The sequence below is a fragment of the Dendrobates tinctorius genome, unplaced genomic scaffold, assembly GCF_039654945.1.
Source record: "Dendrobates tinctorius isolate UK_male_01 unplaced genomic scaffold, ASM3965494v1 ptg000156l, whole genome shotgun sequence".
Taxonomy (NCBI): domain Eukaryota; kingdom Metazoa; phylum Chordata; class Amphibia; order Anura; family Dendrobatidae; genus Dendrobates; species Dendrobates tinctorius.
Window position 1 is genome coordinate 60,658 of NW_027361823.1, and position 27,863 is coordinate 88,520.

At 48.8% G+C, this 27,863-nt stretch overlaps 1 protein-coding gene across 1 annotated transcript in view; it reads left to right on the forward strand.

Annotated features, from left to right (window-relative positions):
• The window catches only part of NOC3L (NOC3 like DNA replication regulator), a 90,599-nt gene that overhangs the window by 57,325 nt on the left and 5,411 nt on the right, over nucleotides 1–27,863 (forward strand). Inside the window, exons 15-18 of the mRNA XM_073548122.1 lie at nucleotides 1,298–1,369; nucleotides 11,059–11,240; nucleotides 15,503–15,631; nucleotides 16,872–16,969. Of these exons, the coding sequence (XP_073404223.1) occupies nucleotides 1,298–1,369; nucleotides 11,059–11,240; nucleotides 15,503–15,631; nucleotides 16,872–16,969 (481 nt within the window). The remainder of the gene's footprint in view (nucleotides 1–1,297; nucleotides 1,370–11,058; nucleotides 11,241–15,502; nucleotides 15,632–16,871; nucleotides 16,970–27,863) is intronic.

Below are 27,863 nucleotides of genomic sequence, written 5' to 3' on the forward strand. Positions count from 1 at the left end.
GCAGGCATCCATTTTAAGAAACAGAAAGCGTCCCTTGAGAGTTTTTTAAGTTCTTCCTTTTGTTTAAAAGCTTCTTCGATTACTAATTTTCTAATACTCTCTCTCTCCAGAGAAACACCAAACTTGCGGGCCATTTCCCCATTCAGACACATAAAAGCTGGTCGTGAAAATAATGAAATAGGCACACTATCCTTTACAACAAGCTCTATGATCTGTTTTTTAAATGTATCTACTGTCATTGTCACAGTAACTTTGTCACTGACAAAATATCTTGCAACTGATGGCTGCAAAGTTCTCTGCTCCTTTGTTTGGCTGGAAGAGCTGGGCACTGGTTCATTGGTTTGGATGCAGTCTTTCTCATCCACTGCTTTCAGTACTTCTGGATGAAAGCGCTGTAAATGTCTCTTTAGATTAGAAGCTCTGGTAGGAGCATTTTTATCTTTGCCTGAATATGCACTCATCTTGGCTTCACAGCATTTGTTTTCGTCTGGATCATTTGTCATACACTGACAGACATAATGTTTTCTATCTTGAGTGATGGTGAAATGTTCAAATACAGCTGATTTAATGTGATGCTTCTTTGACATTCTCAGGTTTTTAATTCTGCATTCACAATCCAAATGACAATTATTTTTCCTAAAAACAATTGTACAAAATTATTGCCAGGTCGTACAACTGATATAGTGGTCAGTAATACTGTTATTATTCCTCATGTACTCACAGTTAACTGATGCAAAGTTTGTTGAAAGGATAATACTTCTTACAGTCTTCCTCTTCTGAGTAGCAGGCAGCTGTGAGATGCTTGGAAGACGCACACCTAGTATGATCTAGTCTAGAGGAGGAGCTTTACTACTAAGAATTTGCAACACATTTTCACTTTCAGTTTCATGCATTGTAAGTAGGGGGGTTGGGGCAGCATGAGGTTAACCAAGTATAAGATTAGATAAGGGCAGTGGAGAACAGTGACACACAAGAAGTAAGAAATGTCTCTATCTCCAGCAGAACTGCTTATCACTGTTGTTCATAGTTTGGTAGAACATATATACTAGAGTAACATTTATAAAATTCATATGAAAGTTCAATTATGAAATAGTAATACATTTTTTTTAAAGCTGGAGTCGGTACATTTCTACCGACTCCGACTCCAACCAAAACTAACTCCGACTCCACAGCCCTGCATGAAGGATCTTCAGTTTGTGGCTTCTTTATACCCTGATTGATTGCTGGCTCTTAGTATCGCTCTATAATTGACTAATTATTCTGATGACTTTAAAAAAAATCTTTGTTTCTTCAACAGGCGATGTCCTCAATATTGACCCCTTAAATTTCTACACTCACCTTTACAAGACACTGTATGGCCTCAGCGCAGGTAAGCCAAATGTTTTGTGTCGCAACATATAAATTTACTATAATCACAATAACCATAAGTGCAAATAAACCCAAGATATTGCAGAGTATATTTCTCGTTCGCCTTATTGGGGGACACAGAGACCTTGGGTGTATGCTGCTGCCACTAGGAGGCTGACACTATGCACAAAAAAAGATAGCTCCTCCTCCGCAGTGTACACCCCACCGACCGGCAGAGAATTCCCCAGTTTAGCTTAGTGTCAGTAGGAGGTGGACACGGGTCTTTTATTAGACCCATATCTACCTCGTCATGCGTCGTTCCTTTTCAGGTTCTACGGAGGGATACAGAGTGAAAAGTCACATCTGTACTCCCACATGGAGTCTGCAAGTACGGCGTGTACTGCCACCCCGTATCCTTGCAGTTCTCCGCGGCAGGACCAGCCAGACGGACGCCGACACCAAGACGTGCCAGCGACTCCAGGGGTCCTTGTCGCCAGTCTCCCTCCCACTCGCCTACCAGAGCCTGTCGGTTGGATGAGACGCAAGACTTCTTCAGACAGGTAACGGATCGTGGATAGGTGAGTATTAGGCCCCGGCTTCATATTTATTTACCTGCTGCCCATTCCCGACGGTCACCTCTTCAATGGTCACAGGGGTAGGCGCTGCGGTCGCTCGCAGTCGCCACAAGGCTATAGGCAGCTCAATGTTGCTGGGCATCCCCCCCCTTCCCTCCCCCCTTTCTGGGTACAGGGAGCACAGGGTTTTTTCCCATTGGGAGCGACTTGCGACTGCGGCGTCCCACTTTTTCGGACCTCCGCGCCGACCCCCTGCTGACAGGCGGCCGCCGCAACTAATTTAGGCCCCGGCTTCAGTTCGGGCCTACCGCTGCGTCGCGGCCACGCCCCCCGCCCCTTTCTTCTAAGCGGGCTTCTCTCCCGCTCTTCCCAGGCCCTCCCACCGCCTGTCCTTCACCTGCCCAGCCTGCTATTGGCTAGAGGGCGGTGAATTTTAACCCTTTGAGGTGCTCCGCCCTCCCTCCTCTCCTAAGGCGCGCTTTTTCTCAGGACGGCGCCATTTTCCCAGCCTGTTAGCCGGACACCAGCTCCTCACTGGACAGCATCTTCTCCAGCTGGTTTTTGCAGGTTGTCTGTCGGCCGGATTTCGCTCTGACCTGCATCCACTGACAGGTCGCAGAACATCGCTTTTGGGGACACCGGACCGTGAGTAGCTCTGCACTGCAGACTGACCCTTCTCCGTCCTCTGTCCCCCAACCTTCCGGCATTACCTCAGCTTTTCACTATGTCTAAGTCTGATCGTACCCGCTCTACCGCCCCCCCCTGCACTTTAGTCAAGTACTTTGCATGTTCTTCGTGCAATCGCAAACTTCCCTCAGACCAGTCCACTCCCCTCTGCCTGGATTGTAGCAATCCAATTCAGCCTGACGCCGTCCAGGAGCCATCTGCGGCCCCAGGTGAGAGTGAGCCCCCCATGCCTGGCTGGGCCTCCTCGCTATCTCAATCAGTGGCAGACCTCACCAGGGTGTCTCAGTCCCTGGTGGCCGTTCTTGATAAGTTGCCCCTGGACTCTTCAGCAGGGCCAAGCAGGTCCCAAATTGTTCCATCTGAATCAGCCAGCGGTAGTCGCAAAAGACCCAGGCAAGATTCCCAGCCGGAATCCTCTCCTAGTCCCATCTCACCGCATAGCCCTTCTCACCAGTCTCCCTCTCGGGCCTCCTCTCCCGAGTCAGGGGAAGCGCTTTCGGACAGGTCATCTGAGGGGATTTTAGAGCTGGATTCAGACCAGGATGCAAGCATGAAGGTCACAGTGCAGGACCTCATTGCTGCGATCCATCATACCTTCGATATTGCTGACTCCCCTGCGAAATCCTCAGATCAGGAGGTTTCGTTCAGACGGGCAGAAACTCCCTCCAAGGTTTTTCCTTTCCATTCCCAGTTTGGGAAAATTTTTACCAAGGAAAGAGAGGATCCGACCAGACGCTTTCAAAGAGGAAAGCGTCTCGGCATACTCTACCCATTTGCTAAGGAGCTCACGGACAACTGGTCGGCCTCTCCCTCGGTCGATCCGCCCGTGTCCAGGCTATCCAATAACACGGTTCTCCCGCTTTCAGGCGTGGCGTCCCTAAAGGATTCTAATGACAGGATTATAGAATCCCTGGCGAAGTCTGCCTTTGAAGCGGCTTCAGCGGCGGTGTGTCCAATCTTTGCTTCATCCTGGACAGCAAAGACCATAGCCACGTGGGCAGACGACCTTCGGCAGGGCATCATAGATAAGGCGCAACCGGAGCATTTGGCCAATCTCGCCAATCAGATCTCCCATGCTGGGGACTATCTTCTCTCCGCTTCCTTGGATGCTGCATCCTGTGCAGTTCAGGCGTCAAGCAACGTTATTGCAATTCGACGTACACTTTGGCTAAAGGCATGGCAAGCGGACTTGTCTTCTAAAAAGTCCCTCACTAACCTGCCTTTTCAGGGGGTGCGCCTCTTTGGGTCCCAATTGGACCAGATTATTAAGGACGCCACTGGAGGCACGAGTTCACTCCTCCCTCAGTCCAAGCCTCGCAGACCCCCACTAAGGCGTCAGTTTCGACCCTTTCGGACTTTCCGCCGTTTCAATACGGCGGACAACTCCTCCAGCCAACAGAGACCGCAGGCTCGCCAGGAGAGAAGGAAAGTTTCCTTCAGACCCACTCCTTCCTGGCGACCCCACTCCTCCCAGGGCAGACCGTCCAGATCTAGATCTGGACGGTCTACTTCAGCATGACTATCATCGGGCACGCGAAGGGCCTTTCCAATTGGGAGGTTGACTTCTTTCCTTCAGGGACGTTTGGCTGGCCGCCGTGGAGGACGCCTGGGTCAGGGAGGTCGTATCCTCAGGATACAAGATAGAGTTCGTCTCTCTCCCACGGGATCGTTTCTTCGAATCCCGGCCTCCAAAGGATCCAGCCTTGATCCCGGGGTTCTCTACAGCTATCGCCGCTCTCCTCAGTTCCGGGGTGATTGTGCCCGTTCCCGAATCGGAGCGCTTCACGGGGTTCTACTCGAACCTGTTTGTAGTGCCGAAAAAAGACGGCGCAGTTCGACCCATCTTGGATCTCAAGCTGCTCAACAAGAGGGTCCGCCTTCGCCACTTCCGCATGGAGTCGCTTCGCTCTGTCATCGCCTCCATGGAGGAGCAGGAATTCATGTGCTCAATAGACATCCAAGATGCCTATTTACATGTTCCAATTTTCTCCGGACATCAGAAGTTCCTGCGCTTTGCGATTCGACAGCACCACTACCAGTTTGTCGCACTGCCCTTCGGTCTTGCCACCGCTCCCAGAGTCTTCACAAAGATCATGGCTGCGTTGATGGCTTTGTTGAGAGTCAGAGGCCTCGTTCTTTTCCCGTACCTAGACGATATTCTGATCAAGGCTCCCTCATTCCAACAGGCTCACCAAAGTTTGTCAATCGTCCTGGACACTCTTTCCAATTTCGGGTGGATCGTCAACAGGAAAAAGTCCTGTCTGGTTTCTACCCAACGCCTGGTCTTTCTAGGTCTTCTGTTCGACACTCGTCGGTCAAGGGTCTTTCTCCCACAAGAAAAGATTCTCTCTCTGCAGCAGGAAGTACGATCGCTGCAGACCTCGCGATTCCCATCCCTCCGTACAGCCATGAGGGTCCTGGGAAAGATGGTCGCGGCGATAGAGGCAGTTCCCTTTGCCCAATTTCACGCCAGGCCTCTCCAGCAGGCCATTCTGTCGAAATGGAACAGGTCGCCTCGGTCCCTGGATCGCCCTGTCCATCTTTCTTACCGGATCAAGCGGTCTCTCAACTTGTGGTTGTCGTCACCTCTCATTCTATCTGGTCGATCCTTCCTTCCCATTCACTGGCAGATAGTAACCACAGATGCCAGTCTCCTCGGTTGGGGTGCTGTGTTCCGCAACCACACTGTTCAGGGTCGATGGTCGGATCGGGAATCAGCGCTACCGATCAACGTTCTGGAGATTCGAGCGATCCATCTTGCTCTGGTCCACTGGGAAAGGCTCCTCAAGGGACTGCCGGTACAGATTCAGACAGACAACGCCACAGCGGTGGCATATGTCAACCGCCAAGGGGGAACACGGAGTGTTTCAGCCCTGGCGGAGGTGTCCAAGATTCTTCGTTGGGCGGAGATTTCCATCCCGACAATTTCCGCGGTTCACATTCCCGGCGTAGACAACTGGGCCACCGATTTTCTCAGCCGCGAGGGTCTCGCGGCGGGAGAATGGTCCCTACATCCGGAAGTGTTTCATCTGCTCAGCCTTCGGTGGGGAACCCCAGATGTAGACCTCATGGCGTCTCGCCTCAACAGGAAAGTCCCACAATTCGTGTCCAGGTCTCGGGACCCTCTGGCAGTGGGCGCCGACGCCCTGGCCATTCCTTGGTCCCAGTTCGAACTTCCCTACCTGTTCCCTCCTCTGCCTCTTCTTCCCAAGCTGTTGAAGAAGATCAAGGCAGAAGGACTTCCGGTCATTCTCATCGCCCCGAATTGGCCCAGAAGGTCTTCGTTCGCAGACATTGTCAACCTTCTCGCGGACGCCCCCTGGGAGCTTCCAGACAGAACAGATCTGCTGTCTCAGGGTCCGATTTGCCACCCCAATTCTCGGCCGCTCAATTTAACGGCGTGGCTGTTGAGACCGAGGTTCTGAAACGAGCAGGATTTTCCGACCACGTAATTCAGACCATGATCCGAGCCAGAAAGCCATCATCTTCCAAGATTTACTACCGTACTTGGAAGGCCTATTTCACTTGGTGTGAGACCAATAACGTCGCGCCCATGTCCTTTTCGCTCCCTTCAGTCCTAGCGTTTCTTCAGGCAGGATTGGATGCGGGGCTTGCCCTCAGTTCCCTGAAGGGTCAAGTTTCGGCGCTGTCCATTCTGTTTCAGAAAACGTTGGCTTCCCGTCCTCAGGTTAAGACCTTTCTTCAGGGCGTGGCTCACACGGTCCCGCCGTACTGGGCGCCCGTGGATCCATGGGATCTTAATCTGGTTCTTGAGGTTCTGCAAGGTCCGCCCTTTGAACCCCTCAGGGATATTTCCCTTTCTCTCCTTTCTTGGAAGGTAGCCTTTCTGGTGGCCATCACCTCCGTCCGGCGCGTGTCGGAATTGGCAGCTCTTTCGTGCCGCTCTCCCTTTCTGGTTCTCCACCAGGATAAAGTAGTTCTGCGGCCTCCGCCCTCGTTCCTTCCGAAGGTGGTGTCCTCGTTTCACCTCAACGAGGATATTGTGCTCCCGTCCTTTTGTCCGAATCCAACTCATCCCCGAGAGCGGTCCTTGAACAAGCTGGACCTGGTTAGGGCGGTAAGAGTCTATCTGTCTAGGACGACTTCCTTGCGAAAGACAGAGTCTCTTTTCATTATCCCTGATGGAGCGCGGAAAGGTCACCCGGCGTCAAAAGCCACCATTGCTCGCTGGATCAGATCGGCTATCCTGGAAGCCTACCGTGTTAAGCGTCGCGGAGCCCCTCCGGGTATCAGGGCCCACTCTACTCGAGCAGTGGGTGCCTCCTGGGCGGTGCGCCACAGAGCTTCCGCACTGCAGCTTTGCAAAGCTGCAACATGGTCATCGGTTCACACGTTTGTGAAATTCTACAGAGTCCACACCTACGCTTCGGCGGACGCCAGCCTAGGTAGACGGATTCTGCAGGCCGCGGTGGTGAGTCCGCTGTCCTGATGGAAGTTTGTTTCCCACCCCAGGGACTGCTTTGGGACGTCCCAAGGTCTCTGTGTCCCCCAATAAGGCGAACGAGAAAACAGGATTTTTGGGTTGCTTACCGTAAAATCTGTTTCTCGGAGCCTTCATTGGGGGACACAGCACCCTCCCATGTTTTACAGCTCCTGTTCTTGCTTTGGTTGAATGGTTACAGTTGAGTTGTTTATGTTGTCAACCTATTCTGTTACTTCTCCTACTGCTTTCTCACTAACTGAGGAATTCTCTGCCGGTCGGTGGGGTGTACACTGCGGAGGAGGAGCTATCTTTTTTTGTGCATAGGGTCAGCCTCCTAGTGGCAGCAGCATACACCCAAGGTCTCTGTGTCCCCCAATGAAGGCTCCGAGAAACAGATTTTACGGTAAGCAACCCAAAAATCCTGTTTTAACCATGAAAAACTTTATTAAATATTAAAAACATTAAATCATCAGAGTGCTGCTATAAAAAGCAGGTGTTTACAGTGTATACTTTTTGACTTTTGGGTTTTCATTGGCTGTAAGCCATAATTATCAACATTAACAGAAATAAACATGTGAAATAGATCACTCTGTAATGACTCTATATAATATGAGTTTCACTTTTTGTATTGAAGAACTGAAATTAGCTTTTTGATGATATTCTGATTTAGTGAGACGCACCTGTAAGTACTTACAAATACGTGCTGGCACGGTGCCTTCCCTGCCGCCCCTACCCACGTTTCGCCCTTTCTTCATCAGGGCTGTGTCTAAGGGGTAAGTAGATGTGTGTAATGTGATCCAGTCGTGTTTGTTCGGTGCAGTCATGTCAAATGCTGTGACTGACACGGGTACACTGTATATCCCTGCATTTTACTGTAGCACCCTGATGATTTAATGTTTTTAATATAATATTTAATAAAGTTTTTCATGGTTAAATATTCTCTGCAATATCCTGGGTTTATTTGTACTTGGGGTGGTTGTGATTACAGTACATATTGAGTTTTGACCTCTTTAATAGTGGGACTCCATATAGGAAATTTTGTATTTAATATAAATGTACTATTCCCGATCCTGATGTGTCTTCTGGAGCCGTTATCTTGGCTAAGAAATGATGATCTCCATGGTACAGTGTCAGATTAGGTTTCTTTGTATTGGATTCTGACTTGGCATTTATTTCTCCAGTGAGAGTATATATTAATACTGGGCCTAGTAAAGCCATTCATTGTAAATCTCTGTCCTGACAGTACATGAGGTCATCAGAAGAGGCTCCGATAAGCTTCCCAGACAGGGCAATAACACAAGGGATAATGACCTGTGATTGCGATGTGCAGAATCCCGGGAGAATGATTCTTGGCTGAAGCTGTAGGAGAAATCTAGAGAACGGACGTTCTAGCCCCGGGTCGGGTTATCAAAAATACACGAATACCGATAGCCAGCCAGAGCTGTAACTAACCTCAAGTTGCCCTATGGGCTGCATTCATCTGGTCTATATTTTATAAATTCTTGCTGTATATATGGGTTTACTGGTTGGCTGTTTGCCTTCTATATATATGAACGCGCACACCACCATAAAATCGTGTGTGTGGGAGAATAATGTATGGTTTTATTGTCAGTCCTGGATCAGGAGTTCGTTTACCATTACTCCTAGTTCTTTATCACTAACCACCGAAAAATGGGACTCCTCTGGTTCTAATATTTTCCTATGACTTCTTGTGTCTCGTCCAGCCCTCTGTGTCTAAGGATCGTTCCTCATAGGTGCCATAAGAGTGCTGGCATATCCTATGAAGAGGTTTGATCACCAACCCTCCACGATTCTGATTCATTCTTTAGCATATGAAGCGCAGCTATAAGGTGGACAGTATGTGTTTTGCTGCTTCCGTCAGTCTCCTAAATACTTCCCTCGCATCAATCCAGTACCTCCTTAGAGGTGTCTGTCCACGTGACTCCTCAGTATTGTATGTGCTGGTACAGCTCTTTGCTTCCCTGTGCCTCCATAGTGCAGCTTTCTAAGGCTCGCTCCTACAAGTCTGTGCTTTCTCCTCCTCTGCACACAGCTTCTTGGCGTATTCGTCTGGGGTTTCCCATTTGCTAAACATGGTGACTTCAACTCTAGATCCCTAGGACGCCAGAGGAACTGAGCCATTTCTCATGACCTCTCCTTTCAGCAGGGTCCCACAAGTCAGGGTTATATTGTCTCCATACCCTGCTCTGTGCCTTCAGGCCATACATCTAATGCTGAGAAGCTTCTACAACTTGTGATCAGCCGCTGCACAGCGATAACATAAAGGAAGCCAGCCATGTACTGTTGTGCTCTTCACTAGTCCGGACAATTAAACATGTATAGTTCTCTGTCGGAGGAGGCTGCATCGTCACAACACTGCTCGTCTTGTTCCTCCAGAACAGAACGTACCGTACTTCTTCAGCATCTCCCTCATGAATCTAACACTGGGAATCTTGTCCGAGACCGCTCTGCTTAATGCTTCATTTATTCTGTCTGATCTCTCTGTGACGCTTTGTAGCTAGAATATAGATTCTTACTTCTCTTAAGATACAAGTTTTTAATCCGGTGCTCCTTCTCCCTCCTGCAAAATAAATAAATATTACCCTGCAGAGCTGAATTCATATTTCTGCATCATGGTCTGCCCTCGCTGGTGATGAGAACGCACCTGTATCCAATGTAACGCTTAGTTGTCAGACAGAAGACACAATACAGAAATTATATTGTGGGGTTAGGCGGTTTGTTAACCTTCAAACTAAAATCCTGATTTTTTTTTTTTTTGATTAGGGATTTACACAGTAATTATTTTCTGAGTAACAGACCTGCAAAGAAAACGCAAGATTATTGGTTATTCCCATCTTCACAAATGGGTACTGTTGGATAAAAAAAGCAATTTTGCAGTTTACTGCTTATTAAAATTTGTAGCCATTCTTAAGATATTAGCACGACTATTTTCTTTTGTTTACAGCTTGTCTCCTTGGAAACAACCACCTCTGTGAGACAGAAGCAGAACATGCACAGCGCTTACAAGCTCTTTTCTGCTCAGCATATAAGCATTGCTTTGAACTTGGTCAGGATCTCTGGAGCGTGCTGTTACCTCCTAATCCGCGCCAGATTCACAGAGTGCTTACATACCGGACAGCAGTGGTGGTGGTCTGTTTCCTAGACAAAGAGCTGAGACCAAAAGTGTTAATATCTTAAGAGTGGCTGAAAATTTTAATAAGCAATAAATTACAAAAGGGCTGTTTGTTTGTTTTTTTTTATTTTTGCAAACTACCATGTATGAAGGTGGGAATAGGACTTTAAAAACTATATCTGGTATCTACCACTCGGTGCTATGCTCCATCTACAGCTTTTCAAGTAAATTGCAATGTAAAACGCTGTGTGCACTGCTCGTATATACCGGCACCGCTATATACATATTATATCATGGCTGGAGGATACATAGTTTTCATAAAGACTGAAAAGAAGTTTTCTGGCACCAGCCCTCTAATCTTTGGTGGGTTGGTGATGAATGTGTGGAGACAGGCTGTCACTGCCAATGTTAGGCACCACTATGGAGGCGATCATATATACATGACTACATCTGGGTGTCTTCCTACAAACGGTGGCCAAAACCTAAAATGATTATCATGAGAAATGAATCCTGTTTATGGGACAGGCGCAGGGAAATATTATGATTTTATTTGACTTTAGGATCCATATCTGTGATGTAAAAGTAACTGATTATTTATGGTCTGTCATCTGCTGAACTTTGTTGGAAGCCATCTCTGAAGCCATAAACTGAAATTCCTTTAATCCAGAACCTGAAAATAGTTTATTTGCTTTGGGGATTTGTTCTGAATTGGCAGAATAGATGGCAGATGATCCTCGGCAGTGTCTGCCTCTTCAGTAATATGCCTCACACATGAGTTTTAGGGTTACATGGTGGCACGCATTGGAGTGGCCTGTCATTGAGTGAACTGTACAATGTCTTTTAGTGTATGAATTACTAGTCTCTGCTTCCAGGGTCTACGAATGACGATACGGTGATCGCCCTGCAGTGCCTGGAACTGATGCTCACCAAGCGCAGAAAGCAGGTGTCCCCGCAGAGAGCTCTCTCCTTCATAAAGAGACTTTCTATTTTGGCACTACAAGTCTTACCGAATTCATGCATCGGCCTCCTGTCCACCACCAGAGGACTCCTGCAGGTAAGGACATCATTGTAGGGGTTATGTTTGGAGGCTTCTAGGTTGGCCACGCACCGCATCAGTCATTGGGTTTCAGCAGGTCTTCATGTGACATCTGTGCCGACAGCCTGTCGGTGTCTGCTTCATTGAAGACAAACTTTTTGGAGACATTAAAAAAATGACTAAATTTGCATCCTGATAAGTAATGCCTCCATCTCGCCCACTCTGCAACTTGGGAGTCAGAAAATTGATTTTCAGACTTTTTGTTTGATGAGCCTGGAGGATCCAGCGATGCACAAAGGCGCCACTTATGATAATGGTTCCTGCACCTTGTGCTTCTGCAGACACAAGTGGCCATGGTAGCCATGAACGGTGCAGATTCTGCACATCTTACTTGTGCCCACCACACTGAGGGACACGGCACACGACATGTAAAATGGAATCTACCTCAATATTTTGTTTTTATGCCTATTTCTTCAGCTTAGGGTAAATACAGACGTAGAATATTTGCTGCAGTTTCCATGTGAGTTTGTATTAGACAACACACAACCGTATCAGCAGAGTACATAAGCTTTGGGAAATTTTACTAGAGCATTGCCCTCGGCACCGCAGCATGGATTTCTCCCTATTCATTCAAAGCCAAGGGTGAAACCCAAAGTAAGTCGTGACAAAATCCACTTATTACAGTGGCAGCAATAGGGAAAAACTTTACTGTGGAAATTGACCTTTGGTTCAGATGTGGGACCTGCAGTCTATCAACTATGCTGCAGATTTTCACTCCGGCTTTAACTTTTTACATATGAGGAATTCCTCCCGAGACACCGTGACACATCTGGTACAGGTAGTTTTTAAAGCAGCAATGGAAATTTAGTTGGAGTGAATGTACCTTTAAATGAAGACTTGGTTCTAGAGGAAATTAGAACTGTTGGATGCCAGAATAAAATTCTAATTTACAGTTGTCAAAAACAATGTTGATTTTCACAGATTTTATGGAAATTCCATATGTAGGGCACAATGTGCGGCACTGAAAATGAGCTCGTTTGTAAGCAATAAAAAAAGGCATTTGTCTCTAGGGAAGATACTAAATAAAGGATGAAACGTGCTCAAAATGCTTTAATGTGCGCATTCTCTCTGAAGCCATAACAAAGACTCACAAATATTCCCATCAGTTGGGGGGGGATACCAGACAAGTGTTCCTTTCTGATGCATTATGCAGATGAATTTGTACCACAAATGCAGAATCAGATGTTTCCCATAATCCCTGGGGAAGTGACCGCTGCAGCCCCTCATGGGTTATTGTAAACAGTCCTTCTACGTCCTCGTTTCCATTTTAATTCACAGAAAGAGATTAAAATGTCGCACACAAGTGCAATGTCCCTCAGGACTCCATTACGTCCCATCAAAAGCTGCCTGCATAACATGGCCCTGTGTTATCATGTGATTGACCTCCTGTTGGGAAAGCGGTGACCATAATACACAGGGGAGATTTATCAAAACTGTGCAACATGATTACCGGCCCACATCCACCATTCACAGATATCTGCCTTTACGTCTTTAATCTCTCTTGGAAAAATTAAATCAAGCATTGGTTGCTATAGACAGGGTGGTCCGGATTTATGTATGGACATAAAAATCACTGATTCGGACAGGTATGTGCTGGGGTGCTGCAGCACAATGCTTCTGGATGGCACAGAAAGTTGATACTTGTAGTACGTGGGCGATTAACTGCAGTACTCTGTGCAGTGTACGGAGATGTGACTGCTTACATCCGGCCACTACCGATAGTTCTCCAATATGTAAGGAAGCATTTGCTTTATACAATTATCGGGAACAAGGGTTCCTAGAAAGGCCAAACAGATCGCTCTTCGGTCAGGTGAAATTGTTCTCAAGCTTGTAAACAAGACACGTGCTGTGTAGAACCGTGACAGTCTGAGCGCACAGTGTCTGAACACGCCTAAAGCCACCACCGATCAGCAAACATAGCCGCCATCCACATAAGATGGCTATCAGGTGGCAGCCATTCCAGCCGTCTCTGCCATACACAGGAGCACTTGTTCTGCCTGGCACTCTTGTGGTTTATGTCAGAGAGCCGCCACCACTGCATGGTCAGATCATCAGGTCGAAATCACATTTGTTGGAACCTTAATTCCCCTCCAGAAAATTAATTGTCCTGGCCTCTAAACCTGTGTATATCGGTGGGTTTGGCTGAGGTTCGTCTCATGTGTTAGAATTAATGGTTTCTAAGACTAAAGTTGGCAGAATGGAGGACCAGGCAATGGTGTGGTCTTTGCCAACGAGAGAAATCAAGGTGCAGGAACTTCAGGTTGCTTGTAGGTAAAATTTTATTCAAACTGATATACACACATGGTCAAAATTGTTGGTACCCCTCGTTCAATGACTGAAAAACCCACAATAGTCCCAAAAATAGCTTGAATCTGACAAAGTAATAATAAAAAATCTATCAAAATGAAAGTCAGACATTGCTTTTCAACCATGCATCCACAGAATTTTAAAAAAATAAATAAAACTCCTGAAATAGGCCTGGACAGAAATGATGGTACCCTTAACTTAATATTTTGTTGCACAACCTTTTGAGGCAATCACTGCAATCAAACGATTCCTTTATCTGTCAATGAGACTTCTGCACTGCTTGACAGGAATTTTGGCCCACTCCTCAAGAGCAAACTGCTCCAGTTGTCTCGTGTTTGAAGGTTGTCTTTTCCAGTTGTCATGTTTCAGCCTTTCCAAAGATGCTCAATAGAATTTAGGTCAGGGCTCATAGAAGGCCGCTTCAGAATAGTCCAATGTCCTCTTAGCCATTCTTGGGTGTTTTTAGCTGTGTGTTTTGGGTCATTGTCCTGTTGCAAGACCTATGACCTGCAACTGAAACCAAGATTTCTGACACTGGACAGCACATTTCTCTCTCTAATTCCTTGATAGTCTTGAGATTTCATTGTACCTGGCACAGATTCTAGGTACCCTTTGCCAGATGCAGCACAGCAGCTCCAGAACACAACAGAGCCACCTCCATGTTTCACAGTAGGGATAGTGTTCTTTTCTTGATATGCTTCATTTTTCCATCTGTGAACACAGAGCTGTTGTGCCTTGCAAAAAGTTCCATTTTTGTCTCATCTGTCCATAGGACATTCTCCCAGAAGCTTTGTGGCTTGTCAACATGTAGTTTTGGCAAATTCCTGTCTGGGTTTTTTTATGATTTTTTTTCTTTTTTTCCAACAATGGTGTCCTCCTTGGTCGTCTCCAATGAAGTCCACTTTAGCTCATACAACGACGGATGGTGCGATCTGACACTGATGTTCCTTGAGCTTGAAGTTCACCTTTAATCTGTTTAGAAGTGTTTCTGGGCTCTTTTGTTACCATTCGTATTATCCGTCTCTTTGATTTGTCATCAATTTTCCTCCTGCGGCCACATCCAGGGAGGTTGGCTCCAGTCCCATGGAGCTTAAATTTGTGAATAATATGTGCAACTGTAGTCACAGGAACATCAAGCTGCTTGGAGATGGTCTTATAACTTTCACCTTTTAACATGTTTGTCTATAATTTTCTTTCCAATCTCCTGAGACAGCGCTTTCCTTCGCTTCCTCTGGTCCATGTTGAGTGTGATACACACCATGTCACCAAACAGCACAGTGAGTATCTGTAGCCCTCTATACAGGCCACTCACTGATTCCAAGATTGTGGACACCTGTGATGCTAATTAGTGGACACACTACGATTTACCATGTCCCTTTTATCACATTATTTTCAGGGGTGCCATCATTTCTGTCCAGGCCTAGTTCATGAGTTTTATTTTATTTATTTTTTTAAATTCTGTGGAAGCATGGTTGGAAAGCAATGTCTGACTTTCATTTTCATAGATTTTTTATTCATTATTACTTTTGTCAGATTCAAGTTATTTCTGTCATCATTGTGGGTTTTTCTGTCATTAAACGAGGGGTACCAACTATTTTGACTAAGTGTGTAAAAGAAAAAATTATACACACAACACAATTTGGCCATTTGCAGCCTTCTTCAGGTGTGATTCACATGGCTTATCTAATCCATGGGGCAAGTATAGATTTCTCCTAGTGACCTGTAACCATGTCCAATGCCAGAACAGAAACTGCATCAGTGCCTCCATAACTGATCTAACCAGCAACTTGCAAAGTAGGGCAAGTCAGTGACGAGGGGGTGCAGAGCTTTTGGTATGGTGATGTGCTACGTTACATATTGCATCTAAATATATATATTTCTGCCCTACTATTACAAGTTCTATATTATTTCAGACATTTCCAAAGAGTGACATTCTTCTTGACAATGAATCTCAAGGCAGTGGGCTGTATCTACCAGAGCTGGATGAGCCGGAGTACTGTAATGCGCAGAACACCGCGCTGTGGGAGCTGCACCTCTTGCAGGTAACTTGCCTGTAACCTTCATCCTAAAAGGGCTGGAATCTGTTAGGAAATGGAGAGGTTATATTCCAGTGATGACATTAGGGGCAGGCCATAAAAAGAAAACTGCATGCACATAAGCGCCATTAATGTATAAATGCTTTCCACGACTCTTACTTACAGAATTGCTGTACAGCAGTGCCGTATATCCGCCGGCACAGCAGAGGGTACTATATACTAATATTCCTAGATTTCCATCCTTGTCTAATTGAGCAGTTTTCTGTACGGACGCCTCTGCCTGGAGAGTGTCTAGAATAACTGAATACCTGATTTATTAAGACTTGTGTGCTGTTATGCTGTTAAATGAGAATAGTATGTGGAGCTGGCAGTGATGTGTGAAAGCCTTGACCCTGTAAGAAAATAGTGTGAAGATATCCAAAATCATCAGCGAGAAGACATTTTTATCTCTCGTCCTCCAGTTTTATATAGAACTGCTAATAAATCTCGATGAGACTTGCAGATAAGCGACTTCACACCGTGAGAATGAAATGTCGTCTATCCAGATCCTGGGACATGCTCGATGCCAAGACAGTCGGCCATGTGTGCTTAGTGCTCATGTGTGCTATGGCTCCTAGACATGACGCTCTTCCATAAAGAAAAATTAATGTTTTCTTGTGTGAATTGGTAACTTCACCTCCTCTACTGTAGGTGTCTATACATCTCCTTTAAAAATATCGTAGAATTCTGTATATTTCACCTCTGTAAAGATTTTGTCCTTTGTTGCCACTGTGCTGCCCAAACCGTTGTGGGGTTTCTTATTATCGTATATCCCAAACATTACGGAGCAGGCTTCTGTTTGACTCGGGTCCCTTAGACCAGGGTTCCCCAACTCCAGTCCTCAAGGCCCACCAACAGATCATGTTTTCAGGATTTCCTTAGTATTGCTCAGGTGATAATTGCTTCACCTGTGCAATACAAAGGAAATCCTGAAAACATGATCTGTTGGTGGGCCTTGAGGACTGGAGTTGGAGAACCCTGCCTTAGACACAGCTCTGAAGGGGCTAAGGAGGACTAGAGGTACCAAACCTCTGACAGACTGTGGGTGATCGCCACAGTAATACCTGCTCCCCAATATGTACCCCTAAAAGTGAGGTTCTTGAACAGACTTGCCTCACCGCCCCCACATTACATTGTTCTGTACTGCTATTACTACATGCACTGCTATATAGTCTCTCTCTTTTTTTTTTTTTTTTTTTATTTGCAGAGACATTATCACCCCGTAGTCCGGGATTTTGCTGCCCACCTTCGGGCTGGGGCACCCTCTGAAGGCTCGTCAGCACTTGTTGCTTCATTAAGCAGAAGGTAATCTTACCAAAAGACGTAAAAAGTATCTTAACTTTAATTTATCCTGCATGCATTGCAAAGTTAAGAATTATTGTAACATACTTCATTACCTTATTTTACTACCATCTTTCTCAAACTGTACTGTTGCATCAGTTCCCAGTTCAAGCTCCTTTAGAAGTTACTTACTCTGTCGCCTAATTGGGGGACACAGAACCGTGGGTGTTATGCTGCTGTCCACTAGGAGGTGACACTATGCATAATCTGAAAAAGATTAACTTTGGCTCCTCCTCTGCAGTATACACCCCTGGACGGCGTCAGCCTTCTCCAGTTTTTGCTTAGTGTCGCAAGGAGGCACACCAAAGATTTTTTTTTTTTAATCCGTTTTACTCTGTCGCCTCATTGGGGGACACAAGACCTTGGGTGTTATGCTTTCCGTCCACTAGGAGGCGACACTATGCTTAATCTGAAAAAGATTTGGCTCTGGCTCCTCCTCCACAGCATACACCCCTGGGAGGCATCCGCCTTACCTCCGTTTTTGCTTAGTGTCGCAAGGAGGCACACCATAAGAAGATTCTTCTTGACACAGATGAAGAAAAGAGGGTCTCTCTCAGACTCCCGGCATGGCTCCCTCCTCGGTCTTCTTTTTAGCGGTACCCGGTTGAGGTAGAGATGGCTCTTCCCCATGTCGCTCCCTCCCCAGCCCTTCGGGTGCATGGTTCGAGGTCGAGAACCCCCCTCCCTCCCCAGGCCCTGGGCCTTTTGGGTTGAGGCTGAGGTGAGGAAGAATTCCTCCTGATGGCGGTGAAGCGCCCTCCCTAACCCCCTCTAGGGATGTTAGGTTGAGACGCCGCAGGTAGGAGCTGCGTTCGCAGCGCTAACTTTATTGTAGCCCCAGCACTGCTGTGGTCTGCTATGGGGCCGGGGGCTGTCATATTTGGGCCACAGTATGCAGGGATTCCTGTCCCTGCGGCAGCGTCAGCCCTCTAAAGGGGTCAAAAACACCCTTCACAGGGCTGCGCTGCGTATATAGGGGCGTCCGGGCGATATGGCACTCATCCGGGGGGGGGTTTCGTTCGTTTTCTGCCCCCCTCCGGACTACCGCGCCGCTCTGGAGCCCTTCCTGGGCAGGATTTTGTACTTTAGACCGCGGCTTCGGCCTAAGCCGAAGCCACAGCCCTTGTTACCGCCCCCGGCCCGCCCCCCTGGATGATGATAATGACGCTGCACAGCGTCATACAGGGGGCGGATCGAACCAGGAAGGCGCGGTTTTGCCTGGCTGCGCGCCCTTTTTCTGCTCTCCGCCCCTCCTCCCTCCCACCTCTTTACCTCAGGGAAAGAAGGAAGAAAAAAAAAAAAAAAAAAAAAGCAGCGCTGCTATATTACTCAAGAACGCTGCACAGTCTCCAGGGGGCGCAGAACCGAAGTTTTTCTGCTGGCACCAGATCTAGGAGCACACCGGTGGGGTAAGGCACAGCAGGATATTATCCTGCTGTGGACGCAGACTCCCTATAGGTTCCCTATAGCGCTCCTCTGCATAGCCACCCCAGTAAGGTTTTTGGTCAGAATAACCTGCCGGCACTCAGTGCACTATGTCGGTCTCCAGGTCCGAAAGAAGAAGAAAAAAAAAAAACAGGTTTATCTGCTGTTACGCAGTCTGTTCAGCCTGTAAAGCCAATCTTCCCAGTGGCAACATGCACCGTACTGCTAGAGTTGTTCCCAAAATGCTGGGTCAGTGCCCCAAGAGGCTCCTGTCACTGTTTCAACTCCACTGACATGCCGGTATGGGCCGCATCTATGTCACAGTCCATAGATACGCTGACTTCCACATTGCTTCAGGCTATGCAGGGTCATATCCCAGCTATAAGCGGACAGGCAGTCCCTGGCAATGCTAGTAGTGAACGGCTCCATAGGTCACGTTCAGCTACGTCCTCCCATGGCCCACGGTCGTCCCGCTCTACGCAGAGACACCGTAATTCTTGGTCTCCTAGACCGTCTCGCTCCAAAGACGGGCGCAGCAGATCTCCACAGAGATCTTCGGGCATGGAAAAGCGGCGGTCCAGATTTCCCTCCAGGCAACGCCTCAGCGATGCGCAGGATTCAGAGGGCATCTGTGACTCCGAATCAGAAAAGGAAACATAGGAGTCTCAGGCTCCTTGTCCTCCTAGCAATACAGCGCTAGTTGAGGACATTATCACTTCTATTCATCGGGTGCTGGTTTTATCCGATGCTCCCCAAGAACCCCCAAAACATAAAATCTGTTTTGAGGGGTCCCTGAAGTCCTTAAAGTTTTTTTCTGATCACCCAAGCTTTCAGGACATCCTTGATAAGCTTTTTTCGCAACCTGCCAAAAAATTCGCCAACCGTAAATAAAACCGTAAAAAAGGGCCAGATACTCTCTTTTTTCTCAAAAAGACCAAGAAGTGGACAGATCCACCGGAAATCGATCCCCCTATCTCTAAGCTTGCAGCACAGTCTCTCCTCTCACTGCCAGATAGCTCAACCCTGAAGGATACAGCAGATTGGCAGGTTGAGCGCATGGCTCGTTCAATTTTTAGAGGCTGCAGGAGCCTCCCTGGCTCCCGCGGTCACCTCAACGTGGGCAGCCACTGCCATTCTGGCATTGGTCAAAAGATTGCAGGAGAGCCTCCAAAAGTCTGCTCCTCAGATGTTCGATCAACTAGTTCAGATAGCGGTGGTGGCAGATTACATACGCCTTGCAGCTTTTGATTCTGCAAGAGGCGTAGCAGGTATAGCAGCGAATGTAATTACAATCAGACGTATCCTCTGGCTGTGAGAATGGGAAGCGGGCACGTCTTCAAACAAGCCTCTTACGGATCTCCCGTACGTCAGTGGGAGATTTTTTTCGGGGAAAAAATTAGACAAGATGATTTCCAATGCCACGGGGGGTAAGAGTACCTTTCTTCCCCAACCGCAACCTAAACGTACGTTTAAGCGACGTAACCAGTCTAAGTTCCGGTCTTTTCAGAACTCCTCAGACTAGGCCGCTTCACGTCCTTCACGGAATTACAACCGTTCCCCCTCACAGGGACAACCAAAGGACCGCACAGAGGACGGACAAGAATTGGCGGTCAACATCAGGCCAGGCAAAGCCCAAAGGAGGGAAATTCCAGAATTTCTCCTCGTCATGACTCACGAAATACGGAACTCACCCCACCTGTAGGCGGTCGATTTTTAATCTTTCAGCAAGTCTGGCTGCCTATTACAGAGGACAGGTGGGTCAAGGAAATAGTGTCTCTCTCTCCTTCAAGCAGGAGTCATAATACGGGTTCCCGAAAACGAGAGATTCCAAGGACTCTACTACAACCTATTCGTGGTTCCCAAAAAAGGGAGGCAGCGTTCGGCCAATTCCTGGACCTAACGCAACTCAAAAAGTTTGCAAGAGTTCAGCAGTTTCGCATGGAGTCCCTTCGATCCATCATTGCGGCTATGGAACAGGGAGAATATCTCACCTCCATAGACATACAAGAGGCATACCTGCACATCCCTATTGCGCCTGCTCATCAAAGATCTCTCAGGTTCACAATAGGGCAGAATCAGTACCAGTTCGTGGCTTTGCCTTTCGGATTAGTCACGGCTCCCAGAATATTCACCAAGGTTATGGCAGCCACCATGGATGTCCTACACTCCAGAGGCATAGTGGTCCTCCCATGTCTCGATGATCTACTCATCAAGGCACCTTCTGTCAAAGACTGCGAAGACAGCGTCTCGATCACGATCGACACACTAACTCGTCTAGGCTGGTTAGTCAACTTTAAGAAGTCGTCAACTACTCCCGAGTCAGTCACTGATCTTCCTAGGGTTCCTATTCGATACCTCCAGGGGTCTGGTACACCTTCCCAAGGACAAGGTACAAGCTATCCGCGGTGCAGTTCGCATGTTAATACACATACCTTGCCGATCTCTTCGGTTTGCCAGGAGACTCCTTAGCAGGATGGCAGCAGCAATGGAGGTGGTACCATTTGACCAGTTCCACCTCAGACCTCTTCAACTAGCCATTCTCAGATCCTGGGACAGGAACCCTTTTCTCCCTCGAAAGGGAGTTCCGACTGACGGAGTCAACCAGGAAATCACCGTACTGGTGGCTCAAACCACCCGTACTGGCCAAAGGAAAATTCTTTCTTCCCAGTCGATGGAAAGTCCTGACCACCGATGCGAGTCTAACAGGATGGGGTGCAGTGCACCTACTTCACAGGGCACGTGGTCTCCAATAGAAGCGACCATGCCCATCAACATTCTGGAGATACAAGCTATCTTCCTGGCGCTAAAAGTTTTTTGCCATCTGCTGAAGGCCTCTCATATTAGAGTGCAGTCGAGCAATGCCACGGCAGTGGCATATGTGAACCACCAAGGTGGGACTCGCAGTGCCCAGGCAATGAGAGATGTGACGCGTCTCCTTCGCTGGGCAGAAAACAAGAAATCAGTACTCTCACTGGTCCACAGTCCGGGTGTGGACAACTGGGAAGCCGACCACCTCATCAGACAGGAAAGAGACTCGGGGGAGTGGTCTCTCCATTCCAAAAATCTTTCGTCGGATCTGTTATCGCTGGGGGACTCCGGACGTGGACCTAATCGCATCTCATCTCAATGCCAAGGTCTCCATTTTCATGGCAAGGACACGCGGTCCGAGGTTGCTCGGGACGGATGCCCTGGTTCAGGACTGGACTCAGTTCCAGCTTCTGTACATTTTCCCACCTCTTCCCCTGATGGCCAGAGTCATGAGGAAGATCAAACAGGAAGGAGTTCCGACCATCCTAATTGCGCCGGACTGGCCCAGACGTACATGGTACGCCGACATCCTTCAGCATTACAGCAGACACCCCTTGGCGTCTTCCAGACCGTCCCGATCCCCTGTCTCACGGCCTGTTCTACCACCAGAATTTAGGGACTCTCAATTTGACGGCGTGGTCCTTGAAACCTGGGTTTTAACCCAGGCAGGGTTTGCTCCAGACGTCATTAGAACCATGATCAAGGCACGGAAACCAGCTTTCGCCAAAGTTTATTATCGTACCTGGAAAACGTATTTTACTTGGTGCGACTCTCGCGGGCGAATTCCGTTCCCTTACTCTCTTCCGAAAGTTCGTGGTTTCCTTCAGTCAGGTCTGGACGCCGGCCTATCCTTAGGATTGCTTAAGGGTCAGGTGTCAGCGCTTTCAGTGCTCTTTCAGAAGCGTATTGCTAACAAACCTCAAGTCAGGACGTTTCTTCAGGGAGTCTCCAGATTGGTCCCTCCTTACAGACGTCCACTGGATACGTGGGACCTTAATTTGGTCCTAACTGCTCTACAGGCACCTCCTTTTTCAACCTCTTAAGGAAGTTCCACTTCGAGTTTTATCACAAAAGGTGGTCTTCCTCGTGGCAATCACCTTGCTACGCAGGGTGTCTGAGCTGTCAGCGCTCTCCTGCAAACAGCTTTTCCTATTCTTCCACCAGGACAAGGTGGTTCTCCGTACAGTTCCATCCTTCCTTCCAAAGGTTGTGTCTGATTTCCACCTCAATGAGGGCATCTCATTACCGACCCTTTGCCCGGCTCCAGTTCATAGAGTGCAGAGGGCCCGGCATACGCTTGACCTTGCCAGGGCATTGCGTATGTGTGTGTCTAGGACTCCACCCTTCCGGAAGTCTGATTCCTTTTTTTCCTTGTTCCAGAAGGCATTTGCAGGGGTTTACCGGCTTCAAAAGCTACCCTTGCCAGGTGGATCAGGTCCACCATCCATGACGCCTACCGCCTAAACAATTCTCCTATTCCGGCCGGTATCACGGCACATTCCACACGGGCGGTAGGAGCCTCCTGGGCCATTCGACGCCAGGCTTCAGCACAACACGTGTGTTAAGCGGCCACTTGGACTAGCTTACACACGTTTACAAAACAATACAGTGTGCATACTCAGTCCTCAGTGGAAGCGAGTCTGAGTAGACTGGTACTGCCGGCGGCAGTGTCCCAAGTCTAGGGACCTGTCAGCACAATATTCGTCCATTGCTTCCCACCCAGGGACTGCTTTGGGACGTCCCAAGGTCTTGTGTCCCCCAATGAGGCGACAGAGTAAAGGAGATTTTTGTGTACTCACCGTAAAATCTCTTTCTCTTAGCCTCTAATTGGGGGACACAGCTCCCACCCTGTTGCCCTTGCGGGCTGTTATTATGTTGGGTACTCATATTGTTCCTTGAGCTGTACATAGTAGCCTTTGTTTATAGGCTTGGTTATGTTGGATTTGTTATCTCCTCCTACTGCTTGGGTACAAAAACTGAGGTAAGGCGGATGCCTCCCAGGGGTGTATGCTGTGGAGGAGGAGCCAGAGCCAAATCTTTTTCAGATTAAGCATAGTGTCGCCTCCTAGTGGACGGAAAGCATAACACCCAAGGTCTTGTGTCCCCCAATTAGAGGCTAAGAGAAAGAGATTTTACGGTGAGTACACAAAAATCTCCTTTTTCTTCCTTGATTTTTTTCAACGGATTACAGATGAAGAAAAGTGGGTCTCCAGCGAGACTCCCGGCATGGCTCCCTCCTCGGTCCCCTATTAAGGGGTACCCGTTTGAGGTCGAGATGGCTCTTCCCCATGTCGCTCCTTCCCCAGTCCTTCGGGTACTGGTTTGAAGTTGAGAACCCCCCCCCTCCTTCCCCAGTTCCCTTGGGCTCTGGGTTGAGGTTGAGGATAGGATGAAGCCCCCTGACGGTGACAGCAGCACCCTCCCTAATCCCCCTATGGGGGCATTAGGTTGAGACACCGCAGGTAGGGCCTGTATCAGGCACCATTCGGCCACTTACAAGTCCAGGGACCCCAGCCCAGCTGCGGGCTCCTGTTGGGACTGGGGGAGGTGCAGGCAGGCATGGCACTTGTCAGAGACAGGGCTCCCTGCGCCCCTGTCTCTCTGGCTGCACCAGCTGCATAGCGCCTTAAAGGGACCCCCCACAGGGCCCAGGTTGCGCTCATGACCCCACCGCTAGCCTACCGTTCAATCCTGGGGGTCTGGTTTGAATCCGCCCCCCCCCCCAACTGCGCCGTCCTGGAGCCCTTCTGGGCATGAGGTATCAAATTTAGGCCGTGGCTTCTGCCTAGCCGAAGTCGCCGCCTTATTCCCGCCCCCCGGATGACAAAAATGACACTCTGCAGTGTCATAGAAGGGGCGGATCGAGTCAGGAAGGGCGCGCTTTTACATAGCTCAGCGTGCCCTTTTCAGCATCTCCGCCCCCTTCCTCCGCCTCAGAATTCCGGTGGCCATCTTGCTGCACCTGAAGCTGAAGGCAGCACAGCGGTCTCTGGGGGGTACGGGAGGTGGATTTATCGGCACTGGACCTAGGGGGCGCATCGGTGGGGTAAGATCACAGCTGGGTTCTCTGTACTCAGTTGTGAGTTCATATAACCTATAACGCTCCCCTATTCCTTTTCCTCTGCGTAGATACCCCTGTAGGGCCTCTGCTAATTAGCCTCTAGACACTATGTCGGGCTCAAGGAAAAGGACCAGACAAGACTGCTTTTATGCAGTCTGTACAGCCTGCAAAGCCACTCTCCCTAGCGGCAGCACGTACCCGCACTGCCAGGACTGTACCCAAAACACTGGGTCAGAACCCCAAGAAGTCCCTACCAACGCTTCTGCGACCGCTACTGCGCTGGAATGGGCGACTCAGATGTCACAGTCTGTGACACAGTCTATAGATAACCTGACCTCCACACTACTGCAGGCTCTGCAGGGTCATGTCTCGGCTATGAACGTTACCCAGCAAAGGGACATCCGGTCTCAGGGACAGGCCGCTTCCGACAGTTTTAAGTCGTAAGCGGACCCACAGGTCGCGTTCATCTGCGTCCTCACATAGCACTAGGTGGCCCCCCTCCAGGGAGAGACACAGTGGCTCCAGGTCACCGAGACCGTCCCCTGATAGAGAAACACAATGCGGATCTCCACAACGATCCCAGACCACAGAAAACCTCCGCCCTAGTTCGCCTGCTAGGGAGCTCCTTAGCGATGCGCAAGACTCAGAGGGCATATGTGACTCTAACTCAGATAATGAAATGGAGAACACTCTGGTCCCTTGTCCCCCTAGCAATACGGCGCTAGTTGAGGATATAATCTCTTTCATCCTTCGGGTACTGGACATTTCTGATCCAACCCCGGAAGCACCAGAACACAAGATTTCCTTTGAGAGTGTTCAGAAACCATCTAAGGTCTTCCCTAATCACCCTGAATTTCAAAAAATACTTTCTAAGCATTTTTCGCAGCCTGAGAAAAAATTCGCCAATCACAAATACTTGGAAGCAAAGTACCCCTTCCCACAGAAGGACACTAAGGATTGGACAGATCCGCCTGAAAACAAACACTTCTCTCACTGCCGGACAGCTCAACCTTCAAAGGCGCATCAGACAGACAGGTAGAACGCATGGCGCGTTCAATCTTCGAAGCGGCAGGTGCCTCTCTGACTCCCGCATTTGCTTCAGTTTGGGCAGCCAAGGCCATTATGGCCTGGGCTAACCTATTGCAACAGGGCCTCCAAGCTTCAAATCCTCAGCTGGCCGGCCTAGTCGGTGCAAATTTCAGTTGTGGCAGATTACATGGTCCATGCAGCGTTGGATTCTGCAAGAGGGGTAGCGGGAATAGCATCAAACGCCATCAAAATCGGGCGTATTCTCTGGCTGAGAGAATGGAAGGCGGATGCGGCCTCAAAAAAAGTCCCTGACAAATCTCCCGTACTTCAGTGGACGTCTTTTCGGTGAAAAGCTGGATTCAATGATATCCAATGCTACTGGGGGTAAAAGTACTTCTCTCCCTCAACTAAAACCAAAACGCACATTTAAAAGACGTAATCAATCTCGTTTCCGATCCTTTCGGAATTCTTCAGGCTGGTCCGTCTCCCGCCCAGCACAAAATCGTAACCGCTCCCCCCGCAGAGACAACACACGGGTGGCATAGAGGCCGGACAGGAACTGGCAGTCAAAAGCAAGCCAGGCAAAATCCAAAGGAGGAAAAGCTCAGACTTTCCCCTCATCATGACTCATGCCCTCCGGAAGACACCCCACTTGTGGGCGCACGACTGCTACTCTTTCAGCAGGTCTGGCTTCCTATTACAGAAGACAAGTGGGTCAAGGAAATAGTGTCTTCAGGATACAAGATCGAGTTTACTACCAGCCCACCGCACAGGTTCTTTCTCTCCGTTCCTCCAAAGCCTCCACTCAAAGCTCGAGCCTTCCATCAAGCGGTTTCTTCCCTCCTGCAAGCAGGAGTCATAGTACCGGTTCCAGCAGACGAGCGCTTCAGAGGGTTCTACTCCAATCTGTTTGTGGTGCCCAAGAAGGGAGGCAGCGTCCGACCCATACTAGACCTCAAGCAACTCAACAAGTATGTTCGAGTTCGTCACTTTCGCATGGAATCCCTCCGGTCAATCGTTGCGTCCATGGAAAAAGGAGAATTTGTCGCCTCCATAGACATGCATGACGCATACCTGCATGTACCGATTGCTCCCGCCCATCAGAGATTTCTCAGATTCGCAATCAACCAAGACCATTACCAGTTTGTGGCCCTCCCGTTCGGTCTCGCCACGGCTCCCAGAACATTTACAAAGGTCATGGCAGCCACCATGGACGTTCTACACTCCAGAGGCATAGTAGTCGTTCCATATCTGAACGACCTTCTCATCAAGGCCCCCACCTTCAAGGACTGCGAGGTCAACGTCTCAATCACCATCGACACTCTGAGTCGCCTGGGATGGTTAGTCAATTTACAGAAGTCCTCGACTACCCCGAGTCAGTCTCTGGCCTTCCTGGGGATGCTATTCGACACCTCCAGGGGTCTGGTGATCCTCCCCAGGGACAAGGCACTGGCCCTCCGTTTGGGAGTTCGCACTCTCCTCCGCAAGTCCCCCCGATCTCTCTGGTATGCCATGAGAGTACATGGCAGGATGGCAGCGGCAATGGAGGCGGTACCATTTGCCCAGTTTCACCTCAGACCCCTTCAACTAGCCATCCTCAAGTCCTGGGACAGGAATCCGTTCTCCCTCGACAGGGAGTTCCGGTTATTATCGAAAACCAGGAGGTCCCTGCACTGGTGGCTCAAGCGAACCTCGCTTGCACGGGGAAAATACTTTCTCTCCGGTCAATGGAAGGTTTTGACCACCGACGCAAGCCTTACGGGTTGGGGCGCGGTGCATCTACATCACAGAGCGCAAGGCAAGTGGTCACCAATGGAAGCAACCATGCCCATCAACATCCTGGAAATTCGGGCCATCTTCCTGGCATTGAAAGCCTTTCATCACTTGCTAGCAGACTCTCATATCAGAGTACAGTCTGACAATGCCACGGCGGTGGCATACGTGAACCATCAAGGCGGGACCCGCAGCATCCAGGCGATGAACGAAGTAACACGTATCCTACACTAGGCGGAGAATGCGAGGTCAGTACTCTCTGCGGTCCACATTCCGGGTGTGGACAACTGGGAAGCCGACTATCTCAGCAGACAAGGAATGGACTCGGGGGAGTGGTCTCTCCATCCCAAAGTTTTTCATCAGATCTGCCATCGCTGGGGGACCCCGGACGTGGATCTGATGGCATCCCATCTCAATGCCAAGGTTCCCAATTTCATGGCCAGGACGCGCGACCCGCGGTCGCTAGGAGCAGATGCCCTGGTTCAGGACTGGACCCAATTCCAGCTTCTGTACATTTTTCCACCCCCAGAGTCCTGAGAAAGATCAAGCAAGAGGGAGTTCCCAACATCCTGATCGCTCCAGACTGGCCCAGGCGTACATGGTATGCCGACGTCGTGCAACTCACAGCAGACGCTCCCTGGCGTCTCCCCACACGTCCCGATCTTCTGTCACAAGGCCCGTTCTTCCACCAGAACTCAGGAGCTCTCAATTTGACGGCGTGGCCATTGAGACCTGGGTTTTAACCCAAGCAGGTTTTTCGAC